At 42.0% G+C, this 25,841-nt stretch overlaps 1 protein-coding gene across 8 annotated transcripts in view; it reads right to left on the reverse strand.

Annotated features, from left to right (window-relative positions):
- The window catches only part of DGKG (diacylglycerol kinase gamma), a 191,869-nt gene that overhangs the window by 141,908 nt on the left and 24,120 nt on the right, over positions 1-25,841 (reverse strand). For all 8 annotated transcript variants that reach the window (XR_004901302.1, XR_004901303.1, XR_004901305.1 and 5 more), the window contains exons 2-3: positions 14,462-14,773; positions 1,252-1,328 (exon numbers count right to left, since the gene is read on the reverse strand). Coding sequence is in view for 2 of the 8 variants with exons in the window: in XM_036017811.1 (XP_035873704.1) it covers positions 1,252-1,328; positions 14,462-14,528 (144 nt within the window). In the remaining 6 variants the exon portion in view is untranslated. The remainder of the gene's footprint in view (positions 1-1,251; positions 1,329-14,461; positions 14,774-25,841) is intronic.

The following is a 25,841-nucleotide window of genomic DNA, read 5'->3' on the forward strand; positions in this document are numbered from 1 at the left end:
TGCTCAGGATGAGTGTGAAGACTAGACTTTAAAAATTGAGAGCAGAAACAGGTAGCCCAGTTAGGAGACTAGAGCAATAATCTGGGCAAAATATAGTGATGACTCAGGTCAGAGTGGTAGTACTGCAAGTGGTGAGATGCAGCTAGATTTTGGATATATTTTAAAGGTAGAAATGACAGGGTTTGCTGATCAATTGGATGTGGGATGTGAGAAAAAGAGAAAAGTCAATGACGATGCCATAGTATTAGGTTGAATAACTTGAAAAATGGAGTTGTCACTTACTGAAATGGGAAGACTGCTAGTAAAACCAGGTTTTGTCGAGAAAGATCAAGGAGCTCGGCCTAGTGCATATTAAGTTTGAGATGCTTATTTGATTTTTAAACCAGGAGGGAAACCAGGAGAGTGTGGTAGCCTGAAAACCAAGTGAAGAAAGTGGAGGAGGATTTGACCATCCATGTCCAATGTTGTTGAGTAAAGTGGCTATTGAATTTAGCCACATGGAGATCCTTGGCTATATAGACTAATGGTTTCAGTGGAGTGGTAGGGGCTACATGCTGACTGCAGAGCTTTCAAAAATGTGGGGAGAAGAGAAATTGGAGGCAGTGAGTATAGACAAATCTTTAACACAGCTTTGCTATAAAGGGCAGGAGAGAAATGAGATGGTAGCTGGATGTGGAAGTGGAAACAGGAGAAAATTTTTATTGTTGGAGAAATGTCTATATGTTGACTAGAAAAATCAAATATATAGAAGAAAACTGATGTGATTGAAATAGAAATAGATAGATAGATAGAAGTGTTGCTGAAGCGATACCTGCCAAGAGACCAAAAGAAGATGGAATTCAGTGCACAAGTGAAGGGACTAGAATTAAGAGCATGAAGATTTCATTCTTAGTTACAGGAGAAAATGTATGTGAGTGGGTGAAAATCTTGTGTTTTCACAGGTTTTCACAGATCTCTTCTGTTTCCAGGTTTCCAGTGAAGTAAAAAACACAGTGATCAGCTGAACATGAGGAGGGGAGGGAGAGTGAGAGATTTGAAAGGAGAGAAAGCATGATGTAGTCTTCTAGGAGAGTGAGAGGGTGAATGGACGTGGGAAATGTATAATGTCAGGTAACCAATGGTTCATTTGAAAAAGGAGAAAATACATTGAGAAACAAGATCTTCCAAGTGAGGAAACTTCCAAGAGAAAAACAAATTATGGAAAGGCTAGAACATGGAGTTTTTAAAGGCTTGAAATGGAAATTTTCTTACCTCATGTAATTCATATTGTTTGAGGCTTCCACTCTCATTAAATTCAGACAAGACGTCCTTTATCTTCTTGGGAGAATCTGTAGAGACATAGTCCACATGTGAAACACTGGTGCAGAGCTAATGGGAGATGGGCCAAGTAAATTCTCCCCGCCTAACCTTTGCTGTGGTGGAACAGCCCCTCATTCCTAGGATCATATGGATATGTGTCACCCTTCTATTCTTCCCTCTCCTTTCCTTTTTTCAGTATATTCTCTCTCTTGCTGGATGAACTATCTTACTAAAACACAAATCTACTCAGGTCATGTCCCTGCTCAAAATGCTTCAATGGCTCTCAGTTTTTCTAGGATAAAGTGTAACCCCCTTATCTTGATATACAGGTACTTGGTAATCTGATCTAGTCTATTTCTTAACTCTGACCTCAGCCTTCCAATCACCTCACTTTTCAGCCACATCAAACCACATTTCCAGAAATCCCTGAATAAATCGTGTACTCTTCATGGTGTTTTTTCTGTTTTGCAAACTTCACTCAATTCTCAGTGCCCAGCTTAAATATCCACCTTCTCTGTAAAGTCTTCCTTTACCAGTCAATCAGTCATTCCCTTCCTTGGTTCTCATGTGACTTGTATATAACCATAACAACATTTGTCATATAGTGCTATTATTACCTTGTCTACCTTGCCCATCTCCTCGCTTAGTTCTACATTGATAGCTGCAATAAGCTAGAGTGTCTTTGTCTAAGATACCAGAAACATCTGAACAAAAAACTTAAAACATTCAAATTTTTGTTAAATAGGATGGGTGGGCATTAAGCAGTGTGAGACTCTGTCCTTGGTGCTGAAACAGAGACTAAGAAGATTCTTGAAAAATATTGGTTTAGGAAATTCTGCTTTTCATAGAAAATAAATTAGAAACTACTGGAGAAAATAGTGGATTCTTTGGTGGGGGGCAGGCTTATAAAACAATTAAGAGTCAGGAAAAGAGGATCTCTAATTTTTATTAGAAAGACACCCTGAGTACATCGGTGTTGATACCAACACTCTAGACATTGAAGAAAACCAGGCTTTCTGAGTTCTCCATTTCATAGTATTCTGGATGATTGAGAGCTTTTTAAGTTTCATTAATGCCACCATTTAGACATGTGGGCAAAGGCAATGCCATTAAAAGCTGACACAGTGTTCCTTGGTGTTTAGGTTCTTTGTAGAGGGGACTGTGGTCTCTTAGGCCCACGTGAGGTGCACATGCTCGTGGGCTGGGCTGTTCTCCATGGCATTGCTGACTTGGATTCAATCAAGCACAAGTTATAATCATTTCGAGATTGAGATATATTGAAATGCCACAGGAAAATGCTGCTGATGCCTAAAAATGGACATTTCTTTCTGAAATTCAAAACAGATGTTGAAAAACTAATAGTTCTGTGAGTGAAATCCAGGCAGCAGATGCCATCAGTTTGAGCTGTTTCCATTCAATTCACAGAACACTATAGAGAATAGGATGCTGTGAGTACTGTTCATGGATTAGCTGAGGAGATGACCTGAACCACTGTGGTAATTAACAATGGCTTCCCTTTATTGGAGACCTTTACTACATATTCTCATATAATATACCCTACCATTCCATTAAAATTTGGTAATATTTTCTTCAATTTACTTATGAAAAATCTGAAATTAAAAAAAAATAAGTGACTTTTCAAGGCATTGTCTGTGGGAGTGGGGGGTGGGATGGGTGGAGGAAGACAAGGGGGAAAGATTGGGGCAACTGTAATAGAATAACAATGAAAAAATCTTTAAAAAGCCAATATTACTTTCCCTTAAGCACTGTTCATTATTACTTCTCAAACACTTGCTAACACAAGGAAAAGTGTAATTAATGCTATAGCGATAATATAAAGCTCTAGGAAGCATGGGCTGGAAGAAGTAAAATAAGTGGGGAGGAAGTCAAATTAGGATGGGAGTGGTGTTGGAGTGGAGACTTGGGTTGCTCCATAAAGACGTTATCATCTGAGTTATCACTGGGCTGTAAAGAATGCATAAGGTTTTGAAAGGCAGGCATAAAGTGAAGAGGGTATTTTCAGAAGGAACAGGGTGGACAAATGTGGAGATGAGTACCACAGAACATTTGAGAAAAGTGAAAACCAGAGAGTAGTTTGCAGCCAGATTTGTGGGGGCCAGATCTGAATGCCAAGTTAAGATCATTGATTTGAAATTGTTAAAAAATTTTGGGTAGTGGAATAACATAACTGGGTCTCTGTTTTCTAAAGGTCACTCTGGCAACCACATGGAAGAGTTTAGAACTAGGCCAGAGCTCAGTTAATGCCATACACAAATTATATTCAAATTATTCTATGAGCAGCTTAGTTATTTTTTAAAAGCCCTTATTTTTAGAATCTATTTTAGTGGGAGATTTTCAGCTCAGCCGGAGTGGCCAAACTGAAAAAAATAAAAGTGCATTTTGGAACAGGAGCCCTCCTGGTGTGGCTTCTGCAAGAATAGTATAGAGCAGCATTCTGATTGAGAACCAAGAGAGTAATTTCATTTGAATTTATACTCTTTTGATTATTGTCACATTTTTGAGATTCCACAGTTCATCCTAGCAAAAATCCTTTGGTTCTCAATACTATAGATCTAATCTTGCTTTATATTTAAATGCATAAGATATATATCTATACGTAGATATACATTGATATGTACAGATTATACACATCCCAACACATACATGCATATATGTATATATACACACATTATACACACATATTCATCATATGTTTACATTCAAGTGAATAGGTTTTAAAAAGAAAAACTAAGTACTTATTTTAAAATTTCTGATTTGTATCTTAAAATTAAATAGCACACAATGCAAGAAATTGCTAGCTCCTAGATTTCCCTGAGGGGTCTTCCTCATTCCGCATTTACTTGTTCTATGGGCTTTTATGAGCTCACAGAACCAAGGCCTTTTCCTTTTGAAAAAGAGAGACAATCTAATTCTCAAATATGACACCCATTACTTTCTCCTCAGATGTTCTTTGATACTTTATTGCAGTGGCTGGTGTGGAGTGGATTGAGTGCCGGTCTGTGAATCAAAGGTCGCTGGTTTGATTCCCAGTCAGGGGACATGCCTGGGTGCGGGCCAGGTATCATCCAATAGGTGGTGCTCAAGAGGCAACCACACATTGATATTCTCTCACTCTCTTTCTCCCTCCCTTTCCCCCTCTAAAAATAAATAAATAAAATATTAAAAAAGAAAATGCCTTTATTTTTTTTAAATGATCTTTAGAGAGAGAGGAATGGTGGGGGAGAGAGGGAGAGGGAGAGAGAGAGAATGAGAGAGAAAACCATCGGTTTGTTGTTCCACCCATCCATGCACTCCTTGATTGGTTGTGTCCTGATGGGGGATCAAACCTACCACCTCGATGTATCAGGATGACATTCTAATCAACTGAGCCACCAGCCAGGGCCTCAGAGTTTTCTTCTCAACAGATTCCTGGGTTGGGATTCTCTCTCCTGGGGAGTAAGTGGGCACTACTCCATTTCATTTTGTCTTAATGAGGGGCTTCTTCAGAGCATTCCCTGATCTTACCTCAGGCACCATCTGTGGGCCCAGTAGCACAAGATCAGCAGAGAACTCCCAGTCAAAGCCTGTATTACAACACCACCACCACACTCAGAGGAGATCAAGTTCTGTTTCTAAATGTCCATCATCCTTGGCAACAATTTCTATTTTGTTGAGTGGTTAGACATTATCCTAGTCACCTTATATATTTTATTTAATGACCACAATGACTCTCTAATGTAATAAATATCCCTATTTAGAGAAGAAGAAACTGAGGTTTGTAGAATTTAAATGACTCTTTTTTGAAGGGCACACAGCTAGTGAGTGGGTGACTGATTTTTAACGTATCTAACAATGTGACTGGATTCACTGTCTGGATTCAGGTGCGGGGTCCTGGATTCACTGGACACACGAACACTGGGAAACGAGAAAAATAAGGCCCTTCCTTTATGACAGTGGCTCTCAAACCTGGCTGCATGTTATAACACACTGAAACCAGGTCTCGCCGAGACCAATGAAGTCAGCCTCTTTGGGGAACCCAGGAATCAGTATACTTGGAAGCACCCTGCGGGTACCGATGTACAGTCAAGGTTCAGAAGTGCTGTTCGATGGATGGGTTTTTATTAGGAGACACGAAGAATGCCTTAAGCGGCTGAACATAGTGGATAATTCTGTAAAAGGAAAAAAATGTTTTTCACTCTGCTAAATCTAAAACCACCACGAGTGGCAGACATTCCCTGTTGTTTAGGTGGATAACACAAAGAACTCCACCCAACAGGTCAACCGACTCAGATGCTTGGCAAGGTGGGGATATGTTTTCCATTAGCTCAGACTGGCAGGACCATCGGCATGCAGTTTTAGCCCAACTCAGGGGTGTAAAAGGCTTTTCTCTGTGATCAGGGTCACTGGTGGTAACAAATACCCAAGGAAGTTTCAATCCAAAATTGTCTCTTTATGCTTTATGTGCCAAGAATTCTGGGACCTTAACCAAGCACTTGTTCTTAGTGTTCGAGCAAATTCAAAGCCCTTTTAAGGAGAAAATTTGGCCGTACTCACAAGCACCTTTGCTGCCTCGTTTGTGTGGGACAGGGATGCTCTCCGTCTGAATACGCAGACAAATCAGGAGCTTCAGTGTCTATAGTTTATGTGCTGCCTAAACTAGAACCAAAGTTTATGGACCATCTTCCAGTTAAGAACACTGAATATCTGAGCCCTAGTCAGACCACCAAACTTTGAAATAACTATAAATCAACATTTTCAAAAAGTGAATCTGAAAACCCACAGATGAGAGTGGAATTCTAAGGTACTCGGATAACTCTCCATTCCTCAAAGTTCCCTGAGAGTCTCTCCAACTGTAACATGCACCTGAATTGCCTTGGGATCAGGTTTAAAGCAGATTCTGATTCAGTAGGTCTGGGTCAGGGCCTGAGATTCTGCACTTCAAATAAGAATCTAGGTAACATCAATTATGTCCAATAGGTGCACGGACCTCACTTTTGATGAGCAGACTTTAGGTAACCTTCCTGTATATCTGAGGCTGACTAGTAAGGCTGGCCTGTGACAACATGGGAAAAAAACCCAACAAAAATACAAAAATAAACAAACATGATGATGAGGCTAGATATTTTACAGGTTGAGAAGACCATAAACGACTCTCAGCCCCTGGAGGGAAAGACACAGAGAGAGGGGGAAGGAAAGTTGGCACATGAGGAGAAACAAATGACTGACTAGACTTTCCTTTTTCTGATGAAGGTTCAGATATATAGGTTTTCTAAGTATTCCAGGGAGCCAAGAACACAGTGAGAGGCACAAAAGCAAGAAGGAGGATTTTCAGGGGCCCTGGAAAAACGGAGATGCCAGGCCCAGGAGCGCTGCATCAGCAGGCCCACCTTTTCAGCCAGGTTGAATCGGGCCCCAGAGCAGAATATCAGGAGCATGTGTGTGAAGATCCAGTTTCCTAGGCATCAGTACATTCTTCCAGTTACACTTCTTTTCCAGTTCACTGTTTCTCCCCAGCCTGTAGCCCACTTCCTGGCATAAAATTGATGTTCCACAAAGATTTATGGAATGAATGAGGGCTAGAAAAGGGATGGGGCTCGCCATGCTTGTCCTATTTGTCCAGGGGCATAGAGAGAAAAGGTAGGCCAGCAGTTGTCTACCTTGGCTGCATGTTGGAATACCTGAGGAGCTTTCAACACTACTAATGTCAGAGTCTGATGCCTATGGGTTATGACAAAATGGTGCAAGGGTGCAGGGCTGTATGGGTGTGGGCATCAGAAGTGTTTAAAGCCTCCCAGGTATCTCCAATGTGCTGTTTAAGGTTGAGGACCACCGAGACTCACTGAGTTAATGACTGGCAGGAAACCTGTGGAAGTGCTGGCTCTGCCACAGTATTGTATGGAGAATAAGAGAAAAAGACTTCACACTGAAGCAGAGGGAATTTGGGCCAAAAACCCTCTTTGGGATACTAAGATTTTCTGATTTACCATAAATGATCTGAATGGCTGGTATGGCTTATTTGTATGAGTAAAATTTGTATTGTCAGTTTGTAAAATTTCCCACCTTTCTCCAAATAATTTGGCCTCATGAATCATATTCCAAATGAAGGTGGAGGAATGGATCAGACAACTGGTACTTTCTTGCAACTAAAAGTGTGGTCCTTGGACCAGCAGCATCAGCATCACTTGGGAGCTTGTTCAAGATGTAGAGTCTCAGAACTACCCCAGACCTGCTGATTCAGAAACTGTACTTTAACAAGGTCTCTGGGAGATTCATGGGCATGTTCATATGTGACAGCCATTGCTCCGTAGAAGTCTCTCCCTGTGCACAGAGTCTGTGGGCAGAGTCCAGTCATCACTACTGGAAAGAAGGCCAGTTGCGTTGAAAGAGATGTGGGCAGAGCCCTTTGTGGGCCCAGGACCCCATGAACATTTGACTAACTCATACCCTCCTGCAAATTCAGTAGCAAGGTTTCAAGGAAGCTTACTTACAGCCTTCCATTGTTCTATAAATCAGTCCTAAACATTTTCGCTGACGCCCATATTAACATTGACAGGTCTGAATTTTGAGCTGTAAATTACATACATTTTAAAGTCAGAAACTTTGCCTTGCCTTGATATGATTTGAATGAAATATATTTCTGAATAGCACAATTTACAGATTCATTCTCTTTAAATGTATGATAGAATGTTGCTTTATTATAATTTAATTGATGTGTGTGTGTGTATATATATATATTTTAACCCATATATGGTTGAAGATTGAGCTCCCATGGGTACTGTTTTGTTTAATTTGTTGAAACTAAATTAAAGCAAATTGAATCTGACCTGGAATTGAGAACTTTGGTTCTAACTCTTATTCTGGGTGACCTTGGGCAAGTCACTGAGGTCTTCTGGACTTAGTGTTCTCATGTGTAAAATGGATAGGAGTTGGATTTAATAGTGTCTAAGGTGTTTCCCAGGTTTAAAATATCTACAAAATTAAGCAACCACTAGCAGGTGCAGCACATCTTTGGTTTAATTTCTTAGAGAATTAAAATCCAAATTGATGATTTACCATTTTTCTTTTTCTGAATAAGCTGGTAGTTCCTGTTTTTGATAAATTATTAAAAAAAACTGGGAATATATCCCCTCCACCCAAATATCAGGATTAGAAGGACAACAAGCCAATTATATGTTTGAAGCTGTTAGGGGCAGGGTCAGTAGGAGGAATCCCCATGTGCTCATGTCCCCTGAGGTTGAAAAACAACCTCTTAAAATGCAGAACAGTCACAGGGATGTACAGTACAGCATAGGGAATACAGTCAATAATATTCTAATAACTGTATGGTGTCAGATGAGTATAAGACTTATCAGGATGATCACTTAGTAAGTTATAAGATGTCTAATCACTGGGATGTATACCTGAAACTCATATAATATTATATGTCAACTCTAATTGAAAGAATAAAAAGGATTGCAAAAAGAAACTAAATACTGGAAAGGCTAATGAAGGTCATTTAATCAACAGACATCTGATGCTCTAATCTCCTCCGTAGTGTCTCCGCCAACACTGCCCACACAGTTCTAAGGGGAAAAAATTCAGTTGCTTTGAAGTCAATTCTGCTTCATCTTGGGAAGGTGTGGCCATTAGGAACCAGTGTATTTCTTAATTTAAACTAAAGTCTTTCTTTAAATGATTTCCTCTTGTTAGTCCTAGGGCTGCTTCTTGAAGCGATTTAAAATTAGCTTAACACCTCCTCCCCACAATAGCACTGTAGCTATTTTAATAAAATTAACCTGCTTTCACCTTTCCCTGAGTCTGCTCTTCTCCAGCACATATGCATAGTATTTTCAGCCATTCCAGGCTGTGAGGCTCCTCACCATTCAGGTGGCACTGCTATCAATAGTTACAGTTTGTTCCTATCCGTGGTAAAGTGTGGTCTCAGAAATAAATTCAGTTCTCTAGACAGGTCTGATCAGGGCAGGAGAGAATGTGGATATCAGTTTACCTTACTAGGCACAGCGAATCTATTAATATTAATACATTCTAAGATCACAATCAGGTGTTTGGTTAAATAAAATGTATATGCACTCAAAAGAAATCTCTGCAAACACTAAAAACCATATTTCTGAAAAGTACGGCGTGGTATGGGAACACATGACACAGTATATTGTGTGTTAGCTAGTCTCCGAGGCTGGCTGTCATCAGCCTTCCCCCTCCCCGTGTGAGTCATTCTCCCAAGACGCGGAGTCCTTTCCTTTACCACATTGAATCTGGGCCAGGCCCGGCACTGCTGTGGCCTATGTAATGTGGAGAGAGTTCCACTGAGAACCTCTGAGCCGAGGTGTTAAAAAGGCCTGGCAGCTGCCACTTTTACGCCCATGGAGCCCAGAGCCACATGTAAGAAGTCCAGGCTACCCTGGTGGGAAGAGAGGCCAACATGGAGAGGTCCTGGGAAAGGAGAAAGCCCCGGCAGGGGAAGCCCCCCTGGGGGACCACTGGGGAGCCAGATGTGAGTGAAGAGCCCTGCTGGACCACGTGAGGCATCTCCACCCGGCCCCAAACACTGTGGAGCAGGGGCTAGTCATCCCTCCTGTGCCCTGTTTAGATGCACGGGAAAAAACACAGTGGTTGCTTTAACTCACTTAGTTTTGATGTTGTTTTGATGCAGGAATAGATGCCTGAAGCATGTTGTTAGGGTGAAGAAAACAACATACAAATAGCCTAAAATATATACTTTTTATATAATATTAGTGGTTATCACTGGAGATAGGATTATAGGTAGCTTTAAGTTTCATCTTCTGGTTTTTCAAAATTTTTACACTTGTTTTTATTTTGTAACAAAAAATTTCTTAGTATCACATTTTTTTTGACTACTGATTCACATTAAGCTTATCACCAATTATATACATAGGTATACACATACATGTGCGTATGTATGTATACATATAAAATAAATATGTATGTCTCCAAGGGCAGTTTAACATGGCTTCTCCTGCAATAAAAGGCCACCAAAGAAGGTACAGTGTTTCTGCTATATAAACAGAACACAGCAAGAGACACCTGTTTTCAAATCTTTGGGCTGTCCTACCTAGTAAACCCTGTGGGGAAAGTTATCAATTCTCAGGCTGTCCACTTTGGTTATTCCTGTTCATGTGGTTATGGAAGAGCAGTTGCTATGGCAATGCAATCTGACTGAACACCAGAATGTGTCTAAAATTGGTATAAGTGCCTTTTTCAGGGTTTCCTCTGAGATTAATCATTTTCCAGGAACTGTTAGAACAATGGTGTCAAAACACCTCATCTAGTCCTAGGACATGGACAAAATGAGGAAGGGTCAGAGAAGGACAAAGCTGGTGGTGCAAAGACCAAACCACAAAGGGGCTACTTCCTACCAGATACTCTGGTTTCTTTTTACCCCCTTCCTCTTCAACGGCTTTGCCACCTTTGGACCCCTCGGTCCCCTAGCTCCCTCAACCCTGTACTCTTGTTCACTAGTTGTCTTGCTGGGTTTTCTCTTTGTGTCTCCTACTAACTCTTTTCCCTTTTCTGACGCCCAATAGTAGGCATATTCTAAATCAAGATCTCCATCCTCTCAGTTCTTTCCTCACTTTCTTGTTCTCTGAAGTGTCTTTATTCTTACTTTTTTTTCTTTCCTTGCTGTCTCCACACAAGGATTCCTGAGTCAGAGCTGTAGTCTAACCCTTCATGCCCACCCAACCCTACCACCTACCTTTTTGAGGCCCACAGGATTTCCCACTCAGAAAGTAGCATCTCTCAGGATAGGGTCCTACTTACTTTTCCACTTCTTTCCCTGACTCCCCCCATGCTACCCACCAACATGGACTCTATAGGTCCCCAGCCTTGGAACTGCTTGCAGTTCTTGAAAGCTACCTTGATGACTTTCTCACCTTGCTACCTTACCCAAGTCACGTCCTCTGCCTGGAACGTCCTCCCCATCCTCCCTCCTATTAGTGATTCTGGAGTCTGGAAGCAGCCCCCTTGGCTGGGCTAGATCTCCTCCTTTGTGCTCCCCACTCCTCAGCACCTATCACACTGATCATTGTTTGAGTCTTGTCTGTCGCCCCCTACTGGGCTGTGAGCTCTCCACAGCAGGATTTTCTCATTCATTGCTGGCTCCCTGGAGCCTGACAGATATGAATGCATAAGTGGACGTCTGTCATCATCATCTCAAAATCAACATTACCAAACCATCCCCACCAACCCCTGCATCCTAATGTTGCCATTTCCCACAGATTCACAGGCTTTGAGGTATCTTTGTTGGCTTCCTTTTGTTCCATAAGTTTTGATGAGACTTCCACTGCAATTTTCCACAAATTAGCATTTGTTCATTGCCACATTCATCATCTTAGTTCTGTTCCTTAGCTAGACTAGATTTCATCCAAAGGCTGCTGCCAGACCTCCCTGAACTGGCAGCTTCCTCGACCAGGCCACTCTGCATACAGCCACCAAATTCATGGCTCTCAATTTTGCCACCTTGGTCAACAGGCCACGCTTTGCCATGCAGGGCCAAAGCTGTCTGCTTTCCCCATCTCTCTTATGTCCTCCTCCCCACCCCCTACTTCCCTTCTACATCTAGCCCAGAAGTTCTCCTTACTACCCCCACATATGCCTCCCTTTGTGTCCCTCTACCTTTGCCTCCATCGTTTCTACTTCCTGTCCTCCCACCATCTACAAGTCAAATTTAAAATGTCTTTCCTTCAGAGAATTCACCCAGCGAAACCCTCTGTTATGGGTTAAGTTGTATCCACACCATCACAATTTATATGTCAAAGTCCTAACACCTAGTACCTTAGAATGTGACTTTATTTGGAAGTTGTGTCATTGCAAATGTAAAAGTTAAAATGAGGTCACACTTTGGTAGGGTGGGTCCATTCCAATATGACTATGTTCATATAAAAAGGGAAATTTGTATTTTCCTTTTTTGAAGACTATTTCTTTTTAGACAGAGGAAGTGAGAAAGAAAAACATCAATGTGTGGTTGCCTCTTGTGCTCCCCCTACTGGGGACCTGGCCTGCAACCCAAGCAAGTGTCCTAGACTGGGAGTTGAACCGGCGACCTCTTGGTTTGCAGGCTGGCACTCAATCCATTGAGCCACACCAGCCAGGGTGTTGAATACTAAGACACATATACAGGGAAAATGCCTGTGAAGAGACAAAAGGAGAAGACAGCCAAGGAGATGAGCCTAAAGCAGATCCTCCCTCACAGCCTTCAGAAGGAACCAATCGTGCCCACACCTTGACTTTGGACTTCTAGCCTCTAGAACTGTGAGACACTTTCTGTTGTTCTAAGCCACCCAGATTGTGGTACTTTGTCACAGTAGCCCAGAAAACGAATACACCTTCCCATACCAATCTTTGCTGGCTTCAATTCCCTCCTCGTACATGCCCTCAGTTTAGCCACCTCAGCTACAGTCCTTGCCCTCTGCCTTAAATCTGTTCTCTGCTGGTGTCGGGAGCACACTTCTGACTCTGTGACAAGCTTCTGATTCCTCAAGGATAAGCCTTTCCTTTGTGCTTCTTTTTCATCCTCGAGAGGGCCCGGTACTTTGCTGATCTACAGAACAGACTGAATTAAATGGAGTTTACCCTGGAGGGCAACACCTTGCTCCTTGTCAGTACATTATTGAGTTTCTCTAAATCCATTGAGGTTGGACAAGAGGCCATGGGCTCCAGTGTACCAGGAGAGAGACTGGCCAGTAAGTTGCAGAACTCCTATTGACCCTGGGGAGTATTTGGGCCAGGAACCATAGGGAGAGATCATCTAGTCCAACTCTGTCATTTTGCAGAAGAGGATGCTGAGGCCCCAGATGGTTTAAAGCTTTTAAAGCTATCAAATCACAAAAAGCAAGAGCTGGAGCTGACACTGAGCCTGATCTTCTGACTCCCAGACCAGTGATGTGGACTGGGGTGTCTGCCTTGTGGGAGGGGGGCAGGTTGCCCAACGGGCTTCATAAGGTGACCTGGGCAAGCTCTGTAGGGCAGGTCAGCATGCTGCAGACCTAGTGATTTACAAAAGCACAATTATTGTGAAGGGAGAGGTGATTTAGAACAAAGGGGTAGGACCAGCAGTGCAGGTGAGAGCTCTGAAGACAGAGGGTTAAAAAGTGATGCCAATGCACAATCATGATGGTCACTCTGTGTGTGCAGAGTGCAGAAGTCAGTTGGCATTCTGCCACAGCCAGGGGAAATTCCTGTTGCCAGCCAGGAGATGCCTGGGGGGCAGGGGGGCAATGAGGGCAGACAGCTGGGTGCCAGCTTGTGAATGTGGGTGTAGTCGCCCCTGTGTCTTGATGCACTGAAATTATTTCTGGGTGTAACGAATGAAACCAAGAGCCCCACTCAAAAGCCCAGACTTTTCCAGAACAAAGTCAAGAAACAGATATGCATCAGAATTCTGTATCTTACTCTGAAAAAAGATGAGTCCAAACAGAGTGTATGTTAGAGCACACGGTTAACATTGTGACCATGCAGCCTGCAGTCCTTCAGAATTATGCTCTGAAGAGGTTCTAATGACCTGAGGAAATATTTACAAAGTATGTCGGGTGGAAAATGCAGGCTTACAAGAAAAGGTAGATTCAGGAACTCAGCCACAGGGAGCAATGAACACAGAAGGGGTGTGTCTAAAATGTGCCCAGAGTTTAGCTGTGATTTTTTCCAACTTATTCTTTTTTTTTTTTTCCTGTATATTCCAAATACCTAAGAATGCATCATTCATAAACTGTAAAGATCATTGTTTTTATGCTTAAGACATTAATTCTGTGTTTTTAAGAAAATATAAGCTGCCATGGATGGGTGGCTCAGTTGGTTGGAGCATCCCCCATACACTGAAAGGTTGTGGGTTCAATTCTCGGTCAGGGCACATACCTAGGTTGAGGGTTCGACCCCTGGTTGGGATGCCTACAGGAGGCAACTGATTGGTGTTTCTCTCTCACATCAATGTTTCTCTCTCTCCCTCTCTCTCTCCCTTTCTCCCCCTACCTTCCACTCTCTAAAAAAATCAATAAATATATCCTCAGGAGAGGATAAAAAATAAGAAGAAAAGAAAATATAAGCTGTCAGGTGTGACTTTATTCTCTGTGGCCTTCTGCTCTGCTCTCCAGAAATGTTCTCCCCAACCAAGAAGAAATCCCACCCCAGATGGGTCAATTAATTTACTCACATTCTAAATATTTCTGGAGTTGGTCAAATTCTTCAGGAGCGAGGGAGACCCAGCGTTCTTCACTCATCTTGAAGCTGGATACGAACACTTGAGGCTGAGGATGGAGTTTTGTTCACCAGGGTGAAACCGTGGCCCAGCCCAGGACCCGGCTCATTGCAGGTATGTGATGGACAAGCCCTTCGGGAGAGGCGTCGAGGACCCAAGTGTCTGCGGCAGCGGTGGGCACCTCCCAGCAGGTGAGTGAAGGCCTCTGCTATTCCTCAGGGAACATCCTATCTGCAGTCAAGGCGAATTCAGAAATCCTTGCTTTTCCTGGGAAGAAATAGAAAAGACATGGTGAATGTGAGTGTTTGAACACATAGCCATCTTTTCTTATTTAAAAAATTTCCAAATTTTCTTTGCTGAAAGGTTTTAGGAGGTAATGGTTCTCAAGGGAAGGGTGCTTCCTCAGGGAGGTCTGAAGTGGACACAGACCAGACCAGCAGGACTCCAGACGAGTGGCTGATGAGGGTGGGGATGGGTGGCCTGTGGAAGTAGGTGGCCATACTTTTAAGCTCTGGGAAATCTTAAATGTCTCCCACAGAAGGTGGTAGTAGAGACAACTAAGGACATCCTCAAGGCATGAAAATGCCTCAGGCTACTGTGTGCCCCATGTGAAAGTGCAAGTACAGTGGCCTACGTGGGTGATTTGAAAGGTGAGCCACTCTCTCTTCCACTGACTTCTAAATTCCACCATTGAACTTCCTCTGATGAGTCACTCTGGAAATTCAAATACCCCCCAAGGCTGGCTAACTTCCTAGTGACTGAAGCAGTTCTCTTTCCTCTCAGTACTACAAAAAAAAAAAAAAATAGCAATCAGAGGACAGGCCTGTGGGCACCAGTGCAGAAGATCCTGAGGGAGGAGAGGGGGAGGGATTCAGACAAACACTTAACATCTTTTTCTTTGAGCCCCTCCTAGCTCTGCGGCTCTTATCGCCAGTCACTGAATCAGTTTAGTGGGCTGGGAGATTAATGTGGTGGGCCAGGCCAGCACTTAATAACATGAAATAGATGAGGAAAGAATGGAATGAAGTGGAATGGAGTTGAAAATAAGAGTCTACCTCCTTTCAGTTATATAAACATGTGTATAATAATCATAATGTAAAATGTATTTCTTATTCTGAGTTGAGGTTAAAAAAATGTCAAAAAGACACCAGCCTAATAGGAGGACACATTAAAGACTGTTATTACCAAAGCACAAGCCCAGTTTCAGTAAGAGAGGACCCATTATGGAGATTCAGACTTCAAGGCAAGTCTGGGGAGCCTGGAGCATATGAGGAACGGTGGAGGGGCTGTAGGCCAATTTGTGCAGTTTTCTGGAGGAGTGAACCTGCAAGGCTAAACTACAGCTGAGGGAAGATGTTGGAGGGAGATTTGGGCTATGCAAAGAAGACCTTTCACCGATCAGAGCTCTCCAAGAGTAGGTGGGAATGCATGACAAGGGAGTGAGATGCCTGTGTACCCCGGAGCATCTAAGTTCTAGTTTCTGTCCTTAAAAAGTCCAGTTCTCTCCGGAATCCACTGACCAGCTGGATTCTGCTTCTTGGCACTTGCTCTTACCAAAGTCCCCAGCTCCCTAATTGCCAAATCCAATAGCACCTTGCAGGCCTTCCTTGCTTCATTTGCTCTCTCTGCAAACATTGTCATGGCAGAAAACAACCCTCATGAGCCTCTTTCATCTTTCTGAGTGTTCCTCCTCCATCTCTTTCTGCCTCTTCTTTTCTACCATTAAATATTAGGTGTTTCCAGAATACCATCCTGAGCCTTCTCCTCCCTCTACATCACCTCCTTGAAAGCTCTCATCCTCCTCCACAGATTCAATGACTTCCTGTCATACTGCTAGGGTCCTGCACTCTTTCTCCACTCCGATCTGAATTTACAACTGTCACGGTGACTCCTATGTCCCAAAGCACTCCAAATCGGCACTTTCCCAGGCCCACAACCTGCTTCTCATCTGCATTCTGGCTGTGCCCTGAGAGGAGCCAGTACTCAGCTGGAGCACCTCCCCCTTTCTTTCCTGCCAAACCCCTGGCACCAGCCCCAGAGTGTGACTGTCCACTGTGTGTTCCCTCCTCTCCGTCACACTGGCCGGTTCATTAACTCAGACCCCCACCTTTTTTCTCCTGGTCTCTGACAACAGCCTCCTCTTGGTCTCCCTGCCTTGAGTTTTGCTCTCCTCCCTTTGCCCGGCTCTAAATTGCCAACCAGATCATATCTCTTTGGGTAATAAAACTCTTCAGTGGTTTCCTTTGCCTATACAATAAAATGTAATCATCTTTTCATGGTACACAGAGCTGTTTATGATCTGATTGTTGTTTCAGTCCAAAATTGAGGAGTGACCTTTAAAAACATTTTCCATCATCCCAGGGAACTTAACATCACAACTGGTATTACCACTGCTGCTGAACACTTATTTTACACTGTGTTGCATGCTTTACATATGTTATCTCATGTAATCCTCAACAACCATGTAAAGTAGCACTGTCTTCCCTATTTTTAGATGACAAAGATGAGGCAAAGCACTTAGTGGATACGGTGAGGAGAAAGAAGGAGCCCCCCAGTGCTTTTGTATAAGAACGCCTCTCTGATATATTGTTCTGCATACTTTCAGAAGCTCAGAGCTCTAAGAGGGCCCAGAGACAGACGACATGATGGAACACCATGGAACTCAAAACCAGAAGGCAGGAGACCTGAATCTTGGCTATGACTCTTGTAGCTATTTAACTTTAGACCTTTTTTTGGTTTCTTAAACCTTGGCTTCTTTATCTCAAAAGTGAAAATACTAATAAATTTTGCTGAGTTAGTGTTAGAGTTAACTGAGTTAATATATGCAAAAAACCCTATCCCCAAACCCCACCTAGCGCAATGCCTATCACACTGTGGGCACTCAATAAATAATGATTGTTATTATCCTTTTGCAAACACAGTACAGCATTATGACTTAAACAACCAGCTGACAAGCAGTTGGGTAAACACAAAGTCTCTGTTGTGCCAAAGATTTCTGAACTTGATCTTATCCTGCTCCAGGTTGTGGTAATTTAGTGATTGCTCATCAAACTCTTATCCACTAGTTTAGCATCCACTGATGGTGCTTGCCAGGATTAATTATTACAATGATAGTGAATTCCTAATTCCATTGTTCCTTCTAGATTTATTAGTTGGGATTCTACTGTTAGGAAGAGTTTTTCTTCTTTATTTTTATATCAATTTAAAAAATATTTTAATTTATACTATAAATACTATATACAGTATAAATAAATATGTAAAATACAAATGTAATTTATAAATATACAAATAATATTTCTATAAATATGTATAAATGTACATTGTATTTAGATAGTATACATTTATTTATATTAATGACTTCTGATGTTATTCAATGGGTTATAGTTCATTACTATCATTATGTGTTTTGATTCTTGAGTTGTCCCAGATTTGATCAGTGAAAGTTCATTTGAAGTGGTTCTTTCTTCTCCAGACATAGTTCCATCATTCTTTGAGCATATTTTTATTTTCCGGGACTACAAAATGTTTCAGGCTTATCTTGTCCTTCCTCAGTCTTAGTCCTAATATCAGTCATTTCCCAAGCCCTGATTCCTTTTAGTGGAGAATGGTATTTGAAACCAATGTGTGGGCACTAGTTGTGGTCATCGCTTCTAAGTCCTGTCAGGGACAGATTTAGGAAATACATGAAAGTATGTGTATACACACACACACACATCTCATCTCTGGCTATCTATTATCTATCTATCTATCTATCTACCTACCTACCTGTCTATCCATCTATGTTAAAAAACCCCAAGTTCATACTCATATTTCCAAGTACAGCCCAACCCTACTATGTCAATTGTAGCCTTCCTCTTGTTCCATGTTTTTAAACTGCCTTCTCAAAAAAAAAAAACAACAACATCGTTTCCATAATGTACAATGTACTTATTTGCTCAGTCCTGAGATACACAGGAAGTTGTTTCAGAACTGCAGCCGCCACATCCCTGTGGAAAAGAAAATGGAGCAGAAGATTTCTTTATGGTTCTTTTGTCTTTAGCCAACAGCACATTCTCAAAATACTGTTTTTAAAGTTATTTGGGTTAGTTCTTTCCCACTCCCATTAATTTCTGTTGGCATTTCACTTTAGGGTTTTTTTCTTTATTCCCATCAATTCTTTTTCAGTATGTTTCCAAAAGTCAGAACTTTATAAGAAGTTATTCTCAGAGAAGCATTTATTTTCTCCATTCTTTCACTCTGTTTCCATTCCCTTTTCCACCTTATCCCTCCTCACTCCTTCTGGTTTCCAGTTTAGCTTTTCTGTGTTTATTTTTGCATCAGCGAGCAGATTCATTGGTATTTTCTTATTTCTCCTTCTTTCTTACACAAAAAATAGCACATTATGTATGGATTGTCTTTCACACATTGTTTTGTTCATTTAACAATGTATCCTGTGAAACACTCCATAACTAATCATAAATATCTTCTTCATTTAGAGCCAAATTTGACTCCAACACTTAACTGCTTAAGTCCTTCAGAGGACTCTCTTGGCCTCCAGGATAAAGAGCAGGTTCTTTTGCCAGTTAGAGAAGATTCTTTATCTCTGGAAAAGCTCATTTCCCCATCCTCACCCCAATTACTTCCTGCCCCACATGCTCCACATCCCAGCCAAATCAACCTACTGTCTACTCTTAGCATGTGGCAATGTGCATGGCACATGGTAGGATCTCATAAACATTAGTTAATGGACTAACAAACACATCATGCCTTTAATCTATCTGGGATGCTTACCCTCCTGCCTTCCCATGACAAACCACTACTCATATATCTGGTTCCACTTTTTTCTATAGCTTTTTGAACTCTTTGAGAAAACTAAGTTGTTCTCTCAGCTGTGTTCCCTTAGATCCTCTGTATTTATTATGGTAGCTGATGGTCTTGTGTTAGAAACAGACACCCCAAAAATATTGGGTTGGCCAAAAATTTCATTTGTTGTTTTCCATAAAGTGTTTTAGTAGCACTTAGTTGTCTTTAACTTCATTCAGAACAATTTTGTTAGATTGTATGGTGACAGTTGTTATACCAGTGTGCATTAAAAAAACCTATCTAAATTGGTGAATATTTATGCAGCCATTTTAATATTGAAAATGGAAGAAAATAAGCAGCACTTTTGGCATATAATGTTTTATTATTTCAAGAAAGGTTGAAACACACACACGAAAAAAATTTGTGCAGTGTATGGAGAAGGTGCTGTGACTGAACGTGTCAAAAGTGGTTTGCGAAGTCCCATGCTGGAGATTTCTCACTGGATTATGCTCCATGGTTGAATAGACTAGTTGAAGTTGATAGCAATCAAATCAAGATGTTAATTGAGAACCATAAACATTAAACCACATGGGAGATAGCCGACACACTAAAAATATCCAAATCAATAAAGTTATTGGTGAAAATGAAAAATGTGTCTTTTATTTTACAGAGAAAACTAAATAGACTTTTTGGCCAACCCAATAATTAGCACCCAAGCAGTAACAGTAGTGGCGCAGCTATGCACTGGGAATAATGGGCCATCTAATGTGTCTGGACCAGGCACAGGGGAGCGGGAAAAGATTCCTGAAGGAACTGAGGAGGGGTAACAAGATAAAAAGATGTATGTTGCATTAACTCAACAAATGTTCATGTTATCATCACTTGTGCTCCACTGTAGCTCAGTGTTCAACTTCCTGGTGAATGGAGCTGCACCATTCTTTATTTCTGTCAGGGAAGGTGAGAGGCTTGCAGTGCCGCCTGACTCTGTAAACGGTACCTGCTGACCAGGCTCTCCCACGAAGGCCCCCTCCAGTTCTCTGGCCTTTGATAGAGAAGACAGCTACCATACAAGAGGGCTTGCTCCTGCTGACATCACCTGCATTTCCCTTTCATCAGCCTGCCCTAACACTCCTGTCTTAGATCCTCTTGACAGAATGAACAGTCATTTTATTACCACCCTGAACATCTTTTCTGACAGAAAAAAAATGTAATAGCGTTTTCTAAATAACACTCAGATTAGATATTGTCAGGCTTGGATGGAAGAAGAGTGTTTTCTGTCCCTGCAGCTATTCCACTCTGCACAATACTTGCAGCTCCCCGGGCCTCAGTTTCCTTGACTATAAAATGAGGGGGTGGGAATAATGGCTTCTGGCTTATTTTTTAGCTCTGCAATTTCATATACTGGATCAAACTCTATTTGTTCTGAACAGATGTCAGCATGGAAATCTTAAGTCAGGAGGAAGACGGCAAATTCAATGGGTATTGAATTGCACCCCAGGTCTCTATTCATTTGAATGAATCAGCCATAGCCAATTATCCAGGAACAAACACCTCTTCATCTCCTCTTTGCTCTCATAAAAACATTAATTCATGAATATGGCATCAGATTGGGGGAGTTTATTTGTGTGCATCTGATGATTTATAACAAAACCATAATGAGCATATTTTTAAAAGATAAGAATGACTAAAAGCTAGAGAGATAAAAACCCCACTCTTGCCAGACTTGTGAGGAGTCACATCTTGATAACTGCCCCATCTCTGGGCCTTTGCTCCTACTGATCCTTCTTCAACTCTGTCACTCTTATGCAGGCTTTGGAGTTCAGTTCAAGCATCACCTACTCTAAGAAGCTCCCTTTAATTGTCCACAGTATGTGGGCATATCTTCTCTGCTCTCCAATAGCTCCTTGGGCTTTTCTCCATGATGGTACTGACTGCAATGGCCCTAGGAGACTCTGAGTTTCTTCAGGGTGAAAATAGCATCCTGCCCACTTTGTAGCTCTAGCTGCTACAATATCTCTAAAGCTTCACTTCTTGACCACTAGAAAGGTGGTTCTGAACCTTTCGGACTGACCATTTGTATGCGGCAGAAGATTCTACCACACCTGTTTGCATGTCCGAGCAGAAAAAGAACTGGGTGATAGGAAAGAATTGGAGAGGAACAAAAGACACAAGTTGACATAAAATTATTGATAATGTTATTTATGAGTCACTTATTTTATAATAAAAAACATGAATCAGTGCACACATTTTACTAAGATAATAACTATATTAATTAACTATAAACTATAATCTATGAGCTTATAACATTCACTTTATTATGCTTAACCTTATAACATGTTGGGAGTTACATAAGTTGCTTGACCTCATCAGTGAATTGTCACTACTGTAGTAGGGTTACTGGTGCCCCAGAAACCATGCCTCCTGATAGTTGTGCCCTTTTTAGTCCCTTCCCCTTGAGTCTGCATTGTGCCTGTGACTTGCTTTAACCAGCAGAATGAAGTAGAAGTGACACTGGGACAGTGTCAGGCCTAAGCTTTGAGAAGGCCTGACAACTTCTACGTTTACGTCCTTGGGAGCTGAACATTGAACTGTCATGCAGAGCCTCAGCCATTTTGCTGCAGAGATGACAGAGAGGCCACGTGAACAGAGAGAGGCTTAACTTTACATGGAGGAGAACAGGACAACCCAGCTGATGATGAGACCTGAAGCTCCCCCATGTGAGATCCCAGTCAAACCATTCCAGCCAGCTCTCAGTCACTTAAGCCATCCCAGCTGTGGTGCTGGGCATGGAAGACAAGGAGCTCATTTGGATATTACAGCCTTAGTAGACATGACGGGGAGGAGAGACGACCTGTCCCTGCTGAGCCACACTTGAGTCCTGATGCACAGAGTCATGCAGAATAATAAAATAACTATGGAGCCACTAAGTTTTAGGGTAGTTAGGTATGCAGTCATAAATCACCAAAGCAACTACATAAGCACTTTTGAGGGCAGATTACATATGTATCTGCTTAGCAAGAGGATATGCTTGACTCATGCTTGAACTTGTATTAAAACCTAGTAATTGGAAAATTAGAGGCCTAAATACCTTTGATGCAATTATGTATCATTTCATGCTGTTGGGTTAACCAAATATCCTCCACAAACTAATATGATAATGATGAAGTTAAATGAACTGTAATTTCTAATTAGAAAGCAAGAAGAGCAGTATCTGAACACCACAACCAACTCAAAACAAGTCTGACATTGCAATGATAACAATGTGACTTTCCCCCAGTCACAGGATTCTAACCACCTGGCCGAATGAGGAGGCAGTAGTTGCTGAGCATTTAGAGGCAGTCTGACTTCACAGATAACTGAATTAGAGCCCCAGGACACTTAGTAATGAGCTCATTTGAGTTTATGAATAGCAAATATGAGTACTCCATAATACCTCATTTAGTAACTTACCAGCATATAGTCCTTATACAAACATAAAAATAAAAGTCTTGGGGTTATGTGCTACCCATAGGAATTCAGAGACAATTTATATTTGAGCACTTTGCATCCCATTAGTGGTCTCAGCCTGAACATAAGAATCCTTGCCCTCAGAGAGCTGTGAAAATGTTAGGCTGAACAGAGCTGCCCGTGTGTGTGTTGAGGAGGGCGGGGAGAGGGGGCGGTGGTACCCAGGAGAGGCATGCAGGTTCCTGGGAGAAGCAGAGATGTGCTACCTGAGGGGGCTGCCTTAGGTGTGGGCAGGCAGGCAGTGTCAGGCTGAGGAGTGTCTACAGCCCAGGACCATTGCAGCTTGTGTGTGGGTCATTCATTCATTTATTCATCCGTGCAATGAATCATTATATGGTAATAAGAGCAGCAGTTTCCATTTATAGACTATAGCGCATCTGGTGCTTTGCACACTGCATCTACAATAATCACCAAACCTGTGAGGAATGTATTTTTCATGCCCACTTTATAGCTATAAAATGAATAAGGGACAGAACTGATGTTTGGACCCGAGTTTGTTTAGTTCCAAATCCCACTGTCCTTCCTTTCACCATACCATCTCCAGATGAATAAGCATTGAGTACATAAGGGCCAGGCCCTGTGCTGGGTGCTGATACCATCAATAAGACAACTGTGGAAAGCCCCATTCTATAACCTGAAGGTAAATTGGAGGCCAGAGGAAAAACCATGGCATGCTCTTGGAAAGCCAATAGTATTTGAAGGGAAAAACATACAGTATATAAAACATAAACACAATGGAATAGACTGAAAAATATGCAGGATGTGTAAGATAAAACCCGAGACTTCAAAAAAAACCTGCTCTTGCCCTGGGGCCACCTCTCACTGTTCTCAAAACGTGGGAGAATGTTCACTTGGCTTTGTCACTAGGGGTGCTACAGTGGAGGTGCTAAAGGAGTGGAGTTGTAAATTGCAACACTGCGACCTGATTCTGGACTCCACAGCTAAGGAACTGGTGTCAGGAGAGGATTGTGAGAGGAGATTTCCTTCACAAAATTACTACCAGGGGAAGGTGACTCATCTCCAGCATCAGGGAGCGAGCCTTCTGCCCACAGCATCACGCACAAGTCGGGTGTTGGAATGAGACACCAGAATTCAAATTTTGATTCTACCACTTACAGTAACAAGACGTTAAACAAGTTGTTCTTCATCTCTAAATGGGGATAATAATAACAGTAATACATGGTTCACAGGGCTGTTATGAGAATTACTTGTATAATGTTTACGAGAGTCATAGCAAGTAAAATTTCTTATCAGTGGTTCTTAAAGTGTGGTCCTCACACCAGCAGTGTTGGCATCACTGGGAATGTAACAAAAGCAAATTCTTGGAACCCATCCCAGACCTACAGAGATTCGGGGGCGTCCAGCAATCTGTTTTAAGGAGCTGTGGAGATTCTGATGCTGGCCAGTGTTTTGCAAGAGTTGCTTTATATTGATGTAAAGGACAGGGCTAAGAAGAGAAGCTTAGAATGCCTGAAGGGATTCCTCCTCCTTAAGGAAGACGGATTCTGGATCTCCCAAATCATTTCCACTTTGCTGAGGCAATAAAACATTATTGAAAAGCCTGGGGCCTCTGATTCCCTGTCATCCTGCCTAGCTCCTAAAATTCTCATGTTATGGCATATTTCCTGCAGAATTTTCCTTTCTTTACAATCTCAATCTATGTTTTCACACTCCTCCTGGGACATTTTGTGCCATGAATATAATCTCATGTGGGCACAGAACAGATAATAGGAGTTTCCTACCAGAAAGCGAAGGGACAAAAACAAACAAACAGAAAAATCTGAGGTGGTGAGAAAATGACAGCTCTATTCTCACCACAGCTCATCTCTATGTCCAAAACAGAACTTTCCAGGAAGAGACACTGCAAGGCATGGTGTGGGGCTCAGGCAGGTCTAGAAAAGACAGCACTGGAAATGTACCAGGTACTGTGGTGACAGTGGTGTGGCACGTGCTCTTGTGTGTATGTGTTTTAACAGTAACCATGACAAAACCACACCAAACAGACAACGTTCAAGTTTGGAACAGTGGGTGAAACCACATTCAGGTTGGTAAGTTCCTGTGGGCCAGGAGACCTTGTGACAAGCTGGCCCTTGAGCATTCTCTGCTTCATTCTCCTGCCCTTCCTTCTCTGACATCCTCTGATCTCCCATTCTCTAGTTTTCTTTTCTTTTCCCTTCTCCACTTGCTGCTGCCCATAACAACACAAAAATAACCACTATTTATTGAGAACCTGCTACCTGTTCTTCATTAATATAATCCTTAGAGTAATCTTTCAAGGTAGGTATTATTATGCCAACATACCTAGGATCAGACCCTGTGCAGGCAGCTGAGCCGTCATTCAAACCCATGTCTGCCTGAATGCAAAGCCCATGCTCCCTCTGGTGTCTCTGCTCGTTTTCATACCTGGGAGGATTGTAAACTGCCCGAGGATTCATTTTATGGTTCATGCTGGGAGCCCAGGATTGAGTTTGTGGAAGGCTCTGGGCAGTCATGTGCCTCTTCTACCAACTCCACGGAATCAACGATGTCCTAATGGGCAATCATGCAGTAATTCAGCACCATGGACAACAGCACCCAGAGGCACTTACACACCATTCTGACCCTAGACAATCTGCCCCTGGATGGCCCCAGAGGTGTCTAGGGCCCAGCTTGTAAAACACTCATTAATAATAGCTAACCTTCACAACATGTTATACTGTCCTAAGCAATTTACACGAATTATCTGGTTGACTACTCATAATAGCCCTGTGAGGTAGATACAAATATCATGCCCATTTTAAAGATGAGTAAACTGAAGCACAGAGTAACTTGTCCTAGGGTATGTCACTACTAACTGATGCATTCAGGATTCAGATCCAGATGATCTGCCTTTGGAGGTGTCCTTCGCCATAATGCCACGTGACACAAAGATAACGGGCACTGTAATCACATGGCAGAACCTGGAATAAGACAGTCAGTCATCAAGAAAATTTATCATAATCAAGAAATTTATCATGATTTTAAAATAATATGATTTGAATAAGGCACAAAATCTGAACTATTTCAT

Source organism: Phyllostomus discolor, chromosome 2, assembly GCF_004126475.2.
Source record: "Phyllostomus discolor isolate MPI-MPIP mPhyDis1 chromosome 2, mPhyDis1.pri.v3, whole genome shotgun sequence".
Classification (NCBI taxonomy): domain Eukaryota; kingdom Metazoa; phylum Chordata; class Mammalia; order Chiroptera; family Phyllostomidae; genus Phyllostomus; species Phyllostomus discolor.